Below are 8,452 nucleotides of genomic sequence, written 5' to 3' on the forward strand. Positions count from 1 at the left end.
GATCTGGGGTCCCTGCTGGATGGCAAGTTGAACACGAGTCAGCAATGCTCTGGCAGCCCAAAGGGCCACCGTGTCCTGGGGGGGCATCCAGGGAGGGGATTGTCCTGCTCTGGTGTTGTCTCATCTCCAGCCCTGGGGGCAGTTTGGGCACCACAGTATCAGAAGGATCTAAAGCTGTTGGAGAGTGTCCAAAGGAGGAACACGAGGATGGGGAAAGGTCTGGAGGGGCCACATGAGGAGCAGCTGAGAGCACTTGGCTTGTTCAGCTGAAGAGGAGATGGAGCACAGACCTCATTGGGGTCTGCAGCTTCCCCAGGAGAGACAGCTCTGAGCTCTGCACTGTGAGCAGTGACAGGACCCGAGGGAATGGCTGGAGCTGTGTCAGGGCAGGGTCAGGTTGGATCTCAGGAAAAGGTTCTTCCCCCAGAGGCTGGTTGGGCACTGACCAGGCTCCCCGGGGTCACAGCCCCAAGGCTGCCAGAGCTCAAGGAACATTTGGACAATGCTCTCAGGCACATGGTGGGATTGTTGGGGTGTCTGTGCAGGGCCAGGAGTTGGACTTACGATTCCTGTGGGTCCCTTCCAACTCATGATTTTTCCCTGGAAAGCAGCACAGGCACTGTGGGATAGGTGTCTGTGCTCTGCTGGGATGTTCAGAAGCTGCCTGGGCTCCTCCTGGTTGAAGGAGAGTCTCTCCATCTCAGGCTGAGAGGGTAACTGGTGTGTGGCTGAGAAAAGAGAAGACCTGGGGCAGCTTGAATGCTTCAAGAGGGATCTAACCCCAGATTTCCTGAGGGAGAGAGATTGGAAGGGAAGAACAAAGGGTGGCAACAGGGAGAGTTGATGGTGGGAGAGTTGGGTGGGATGAGTAGATGAATGGTGCTTAGGAAGATGAGAAAACAGGAGAAAGATGGTTGGAACATCCCCCTGGAAAGCAGAGTCCAGCTAGAGGAGCTTTGCCAGTCCTTTCTGCATGATGTGCTGTATCTGTCTCAGAGCTGAGAGAGAACGTGTCTCAGTAAGTACAGGGGGTTTGAACATCAGTTATAAAGCCCTGTTTCTTCTTGGAAAAATTAACGTGTATCACCCACGTAGAACTAAAATGTAACAAAGACTTGGTTCTGCAGTTCTGTTGCTGTTTAACTCATGAGGAAGTTCCCTTGTATGTGAGTGTGCATGGAATGGCGGATGGAGAAACATCTACCAGAAAACCTCGGGGTGGAGAGAACAGTCAGTGTTGAGGCAGTGTGAGAATCTCTCAGCAGCTGATAAGGTCCAGACATCAACAACACTGTTGAATCTGTAAAAGCTGACAAGTTCACAACACAAAACATCTTCCAAAGCTCTCCAAGGCCACTGATGTGCAGGAACATCAATAACATGTTGTATAAGGGGGATCATGTCCAGGAGCATAGTGGCTGCTGGGTGCAGGTAGAGACTACATACATATTTATATGTATGTATATATATACACACATCTGATGGAGCAAAGGGCCCCTTGAAGCACTGTAACACCTCCCTGCAAGCTGCTGTCGTGGTAGTGTGATGCTCTGCCTGGGAGTAAACACAATAACAGCTTCACTAATAAAAGGGCCTCTGCTGAATATTGGTTGTGATCTGTGTCTCCCCTGATTCAGCCTCTTGACAGATAAAAGGTGCTTGACAAGTGGACACAAAACAAGGGGCAGGCAGGGATCAGTCCCTGGGTATAACTGTGCTCTGAAATACGGGACATGAGGCTTTTCAGGTCCATGGAGACCTGTCCAGTAAAACAGTGTGGGCTGTGGTGTGGTAGGAGATATCTCACCCACTGGGTGTCCACTGAAAACGAGCCCTAGGTGGGAGCAAGACAGGGAGGCTTTATCCATCCCTGGGATCTGCAGGGATCCTGCTTTCAGCTGGAACAGGCACCATCCAAACATGGGCCTGTTTTGTTCTCTGGGTTGTTTTTTCCCCTCTGTGTCAAAGGCTGGGGAGTGGAAGCTGGAGAAACAAAAAGTGAGGGCACATGAGGAAAATGTGGAACAGCTGCCCCTTGGGGTGCTTGGAGCTGGGTGGGATGTGCTGTGCAGGGAGCCTGGGCCAGGTACAGCTGATTGCTGAGCTCTCATACCCTCGGGTGGGCTTTGGGAGCTCTGTCCCCAGGCGAGCTTGAACATGTAGGAAGGAAGGTGCTGGCTATTGAAAATTCATCCTGAACCCCCTCACACTGCTCCCCTGTTTGCTTCCCCTGGTTCCCTGTCAGAACAGTACAAAACCAGGAGCTTGGTTTTCCAAGCCTCGGGTTTTCCCTGGAGAGGCTGTTACCTTGCTGTGACAATCTGTTCCTTTAATTCAGAGCAGGGATGTCCTTATTCCTCTGTCAAAAAATATCAAAAAATAGATCTCCTGTTTCTTGTAAAATGGCCCTTCTTATTTTTGTCCTTTCTGTCCTATTTCACTCTCCCTTCCTTGCTCCTTCCAAAGCAGGCACTGCCTTTAGAATCAGATTTATTATTGCTTTAAAAATCTGAGGAGCTGAAGGAACAAACTGCAATGGTGTTAAAATTGCAGCTCCTTAGAGCTCCTAATCATGGCTTTGCACCATATAGAAGAGTGCACATAGTTTCACACCAGGCTGAAATTAAAACTTCATTTTCTGGCATGTGGGAGTTACTGTTTTACTTGGACAAGGATAAAAGACTAATTCCACTGTGGAATAAGTCCCCTTGGAGCTTCCTGCCTTTGGTCCAAACAGAAGCACTGGATTTGCCTCCTGCCTGAAGCTGTGAACGAACAGAGGAGGTTTGAAACATGAAAAGTGACAAACCTTCCCCCAGCCATCCCCTCTCCTGGGCCCTGCAGGAGATGCAGGGGCTGTTGTGGGTGTTTGGGCTGATGTGTGCTGAGTAACAGGTGCCTCTGAGCAGCAGGAACACAGACATAAATCATCTGATGAAAACTCTGCTGTCTTTAATCTTGCTGCGATGCAGAAAAAATGTTGGGGGCATTCCTCTAAATACTCCTGAGATCCTGTTTGGGAAGGCTGCCCTTCCCTTTCCATACCAAACAGATGCAGTGTTAGAACCTGCTGAACAGTGTTAATCTCCCACCTGCTCCTCAGGTGCTTTGGGTTTAGTTTAGGCTGCCTGAACTCTGCCCCATTCTTTGGGTGAGTCAGTTCTTAGCTTGTGAAACCAGGATTGCTCCTGCCTGACACTGCTGCCAGCCTTCCTTCTGTCCTGATTTCTGTTTTCCTGAGCCTGGCAGTGGACAAACAAAGGAGCTTTGACTCCTTAACATGCTATTTTGTGTTACAGCAGGGCTTGGAGTGCTTGTGTTGTGTTAAGCAGTGTGGGTGCTCTGGAGGAGGCAGTCCCTGCTCTACAGCTTGAATTTTTAATGGAAACTTTTGGGGGAGCTGGGTGAAGGACTGAGAATCCAGCAGCACATGGAGCTCTAATCCAGCTGGGTTTGCAGCTGACAGGCTGTTAGTGAGATCTGGTGCTTCTGTGGAATACATCAGGGTCACTGTAATTCCTGCTGCTTGGCTTTACTGGCAAGTTTTCCTTGATTTTTCAGCCAAAGGGAACATGGGAGATCTGGGAAGAGGTTGGAATAAGCCATTCTAGAGGCTTGCTTTGGGAAAGCTTTTGTGCCTGTGATGCCACAATTACTGATAGTGTTGGGATGAGTGATAAAGAGAGGGGGTATTGTAGTTTGGTTGATTTGGAGCAAGAGTTAGTGTGGTGTGGTGAGGCAGGGAAGCCTTGGGAAGCATTTGGCAGCTTTCCAGTTCAAACACCAGCAGCAGGGCCTGCACAAGAGCTGGAATTGGTGCTGGTGGGATCATTCAGACTGCACGGTCTGATCCCCCTCCAAACAGCCCATGCTTGGCGTGGTCAGTGTGTTACCTGTGACTGGTCACCATCCTGTGCTGCTTTGCCCTGGGCAGGTGAAGTGCAGCTCCCTGACTTTCACATGGTATTGTGGTTGTCCTTGTGGATAAACACGTGAGGGAAACATCAGCCAGCCTGGGGTTTGCTGGGGCTTCTGGGAATTGGATCAGGGAAAGGCTTCCCACAGGCAGGGAGTCGGTCCCTTCCTTTGTGCTCCTGGCACCTCTGCTGCTCCCAGCTGGGTTCGTTTAGGAGGGAGAAGGAATGAAGGTGTCGTGTTTGTTTTAATGCCTCAGTTTTAAGAGATTAAGAAGTGGTGTGCACTCTGCAGCCTCCTCTGCAGGGCACGTGGAACACACCAGTCCTGACCCTGGGCCTTTCTCCTCTCCCAGATCCCCAAGGATGAGCACATCCTGCGCTTCCTGCGGGCTCGGGACTTCAACATCGACAAGGCCCGGGAGATGCTGTGCCAGTCGCTGTCCTGGCGCAAGCAGTACCAGGTGGATTATATCCTGCAGTCCTGGAGGCCCCCTGCCCTCCTGCAGGAGTACTACACGGGGGGGTGGCACTACCAGGACAAAGGTGAGGAGCTGACACCGATACTGCAGCACAGTCTGGGGATGGGACCTCAACAGTAACCTGGGAGTTTGGAGGAAGTTGTGTTGACACTTTATTAGTTACCAAAGCAGCTCAGTGCCTGTAGACAGCCACTCTGATTTGCTGTAATTTTATTTTCTCTGCTCAGTTCAGGCAGACTGGTCAGTGCAAAGCAGCATCTCTTTGATAAAGCTGCCTTAAATCTGATTTTTTATCCTTCTAAAATATTCAAAGGGGCTTTTATAAAAGGTTCTAGAGTGATAGATAGCCTGGAGACTGGGGTGCTTCCCTCTTGAAACCCTCCTGTTTGTTTTGAAGATGGGCGGCCACTCTACATCCTTCGGCTCGGCCAGATGGACACGAAGGGTTTGGTGAAAGCTCTGGGAGAGGAGTCACTGCTGAGACATGTGAGTTGTGCCTTCATGTCTCAGCTGAGGAGCTCTGTGTCCCTCGGGGTGTTAAAAGTCCTGTCATAGTGGAGCAGCAACCATGGAATGGTTTGGGTTGGAAGGGACATCAAAGCTCATCTCATTCCACCCCCTGCCATGGGCAGGGACACCTTCCACTAGCCCAGGTTGCTCCAAGCCCCGTCCAACCTGGCCTTGGACACTTCCAGGGATCCAAGGGCAGCCACAGCTTCTCTGGGCAACCTGTGCCAGGGCCTCCCCACCCTCACAGGGAGGAATTTCCTCCCAGATATCCCATCTAACCCTGCCCTCTGCTGTACTTCTGGGTTCTGTGTTTTTTAAAACAAGATCTCCAGGCTATCCTGGTTCCTCAGCCATACTCGAGCTAATCCTTGTCTGTGCTGTCCTTGATTCCAGGTTCTGTCCATTAACGAGGAAGGACAAAAGAGATGTGAGGAAAATACCAATATCTTTGGCCGCCCCATCACGTCAGTATTGGTGGTTTTCCTGAATCCCTTACAGAGGTTCATTGACATGGTGAAGAATGTTGTGTGGAGGTTTGGGATGACTGGGATTGATGTTCTTAAGGTTAAAGTGCAGACACACACAGTGAGTCATATATATAGTCATATAGTCATGTATATTTATATGACTAAAATGCAGACAAATTCTACAGTTTCATATGAAAGCAAGAATTAGTCCTTCCTTATATCTTTTTATATCCCATTTCAGATGAATTTAATCTTTCTGTCTTGGTGATTTTAATCCATATATTTGTAATTATAGTGTTTTTTCTACATGGGAACTTGTCTGCCATATTTCACTTCCATTTAAAATGCATTTTCAATTATTTTTAGCAATAGGCCTGCACACTTTCACCCCTTCTAGAGTGACAGTGTATGTCCTTGCACTTAACTCTGGGTGTCTGTTTTACCTGAAGCTCACCTGGATTCAGGTGTCTCCTGCCTGAGTGTTGATCTGCTTTTTATTGGAACTGCTGGTCTCCCCTGTGGGCTTCCCTGGATCCTGCACGGGCTGTGGTGTTACTGGTGTTCTGTGGATCCTCAACTGAGCAGCCACTGTTGGCTGCAGTTCTGACAGGCCTTTTTCTGTGGGTTTGTTTTAGATCCTGGACATGCCTGGTGGACTTGGAAGGGCTCAACATGCGGCACCTCTGGCGGCCGGGGGTGAAGGCCCTGCTCCGGATCATCGAGGTGGTGGAGGACAATTACCCCGAAACCCTGGGGAGGCTCCTCATCGTGAGAGCCCCCCGGGTGTTCCCTGTGCTCTGGACCCTGGTGGGTGAAAGCTGGGCTGCAGGGTCATAAACAGCTGTACATGTACAAATAGCTAAACCAGCCAGAGTCAGGGAGGGAAAACCCTCCAGGTAACTCCAGGCTGAACTCCTGAAGAGGCCACAGTGTTGCTGCAGAGCCCAGCCGTGGTTGTGCCTGGAGCTCACTTGGTCCCAGTGATTGTCATCTGTCAGGACAGGGTGTCAGACCTAAACTGCAACCCTTCACGCAGTGGGAGCTCAAACCTGGGGGGTTTTCATACGGGTGGGAAGATGGATGTTTTTTTATCTCATGCTGGAGGACACTGAAGAGTAATAAGCAGTAAATAATAAATATGGTTCTGCCTGGTGCCTGCTGTAGGGTGAGAACATGGTCATTAAATTCCTTGTGAGGTTTATGTGTGAGGTAGTGACAGCAAACTTATTTTACATGAAGTAGAAAATGTTGTGAGATAACAATATATCCCAGTACATCCCAGTTAGAGTTCACTTTCCATTTGGTACCCCTTTCTTTGAGGAAGTACTTCAGCATTTCAAAGCTCCTGTTGGACTGCATTCCTGCTGCTCAGACCTTCCAGTCTAGAGCCTAAAGCATCCCTATGAGATGGTGCAAACGTTTTCTCTGACTTCCCTCAGTGACAGTGATGTCTTCTGTCCCCTTTTTCTTTCAGGTCAGTCCCTTTATCAATGAGAACACACGGCAGAAGTTCCTCATTTACAGTGGGAATAACTACCAGGGCTCAGGAGGGCTGGTGGACTATGTGGATAAAGAGGTGATCCCAGACTTCCTGGGAGGAGACTGCATGGTGAGTGTTCTTTGCTGCTGTGCAGGTGAAATCTGGAGTTGATTCCCTCTTCCTCACCACCCTGGCCTTCCACTGCCTTCTGGAAGGGGTTAAACCTCTGTGCTGGCTGGGATACCCCTGCTCTGGGCACAGGGCAGGTAATTTGGGCCCAGGAGACCACCCTGAAGTGGTGGTGCTGCCCTGGGCATGCTGTCCTGGAGAAGGGGTCAGCTCTGAATGGAGCTCAGATAAACCTGGATAGTTCCAGTAAACTCAGTCCCCCTGTGCAGTCCCAGCCCAGCTGAGGGTGTTATTCTGTGTCTGACACATGGCAAGTGTTCCTGGGACAGGTGACTTGTACTTTCCAACTGGAATACCATGAACCCTCCTGTCTGTGTGTCCTCTGCCCAGTGCACTGTCCCAGAAGGTGGCCTTGTCCCCAAGTCACTGTATCAAACCGAGGACGAGCCAGAGAACTCTGATCACATCCGGCTGTGGACAGAAACCATCTACCATTCTGCAAGTGTCCTCAGAGGAGCTCCACACGAGGTACAGACCCCAGTTCCTGGGCTCAGGGAGGGGGTTCCTTTTGTGAGGCTGACTAGAGCAGGAAAGGGCTCCCCCAGGGTGAGCAGGAGGTGGCTGGGCAGCAGTGCTGTTCCTGGAAGGATGATGTTAGGGGCGTTACCTGGAAGTGTGGGAGCTAAGAACAGCACTGAGAAGCAGTGTCACTTGTCTCTGCTATGGCCTGATCTTCTGTAAGATACACTCTTTTCTTCCTCCTCCTCCTCCTGGGGGAATTAAAGGTCCCTCCATTTCCCTTGTGGCAGTGCAGCTCTCAGCAGTGTGGCTGGGAGGGCAATGGGGGTGATATAAGAAGGTGTGCACTGGGAACAGCCTGATGAGAGTCAGCAGGGAACAGAATGTCCCAAAAAGGAGCCACCTGAGTGTCAAATTGGGCCTCTGTTCTCACTGATGGGCAGTGAGTCTGATTTGGCTCTTTGCTGTGTCCTATGCCTCTTTTCCACAGAGGTTTTCCTAGAACTAGTAACTGATTTACAAGGAACTCTAATATGGGAAGAGAGGGAATGGTCTGTATCCTCCTTGGGAATCAGCCTTCTGCCAGCTGAAGGACTGTGTGTGCTCCACGGGGTGGGGAGGAGCACACTGGCTGCCACCTGACTCTGCAATGGGCTTGTTCTGCTCCCTGCTTTAGATAGTCGTGGAGATTCTGGAAGGGGAATCCGTCATCACCTGGGACTTTGACATCCTGAAGGGGGACGTGGTGTTCAGCCTCTTCCACTCCAAACGGGCTCCTGAGCCAAGTCACAAAGAATCCACGTTACCAGGTCCCTGTGCTGGGGACAACGTGCAGCTCATCGACAGGACCTGGGTGCTGGGGGTGGATTTCAGCCGTGTGGAGTCACCGCTGGTCTGCCGGGAAGGGGAGAGCATCCAGGTCAGAGGGGTCTGGGGAGAGCATCCAGGTCA

At 50.6% G+C, this 8,452-nt stretch overlaps 1 protein-coding gene across 3 annotated transcripts in view; it reads left to right on the plus strand.

Annotated features, from left to right (window-relative positions):
* The window catches only part of SEC14L5 (SEC14 like lipid binding 5), a 39,531-nt gene that overhangs the window by 25,106 nt on the left and 5,973 nt on the right, over positions 1 to 8,452 (plus strand). For all 3 annotated transcript variants that reach the window (XM_027665802.1, XM_027665803.1, XM_027665804.1), the window contains 7 exons: positions 4,271 to 4,460; positions 4,794 to 4,882; positions 5,300 to 5,370; positions 6,009 to 6,180; positions 6,848 to 6,982; positions 7,373 to 7,510; positions 8,178 to 8,420. In XM_027665802.1, the coding sequence (XP_027521603.1) occupies positions 4,271 to 4,460; positions 4,794 to 4,882; positions 5,300 to 5,370; positions 6,009 to 6,180; positions 6,848 to 6,982; positions 7,373 to 7,510; positions 8,178 to 8,420 (1,038 nt within the window). The remainder of the gene's footprint in view (positions 1 to 4,270; positions 4,461 to 4,793; positions 4,883 to 5,299; positions 5,371 to 6,008; positions 6,181 to 6,847; positions 6,983 to 7,372; positions 7,511 to 8,177; positions 8,421 to 8,452) is intronic.

Source organism: Corapipo altera, unplaced genomic scaffold, assembly GCF_003945725.1.
Source record: "Corapipo altera isolate COAL_440 unplaced genomic scaffold, ASM394572v1 146, whole genome shotgun sequence".
NCBI classification, from domain to species: domain Eukaryota; kingdom Metazoa; phylum Chordata; class Aves; order Passeriformes; family Pipridae; genus Corapipo; species Corapipo altera.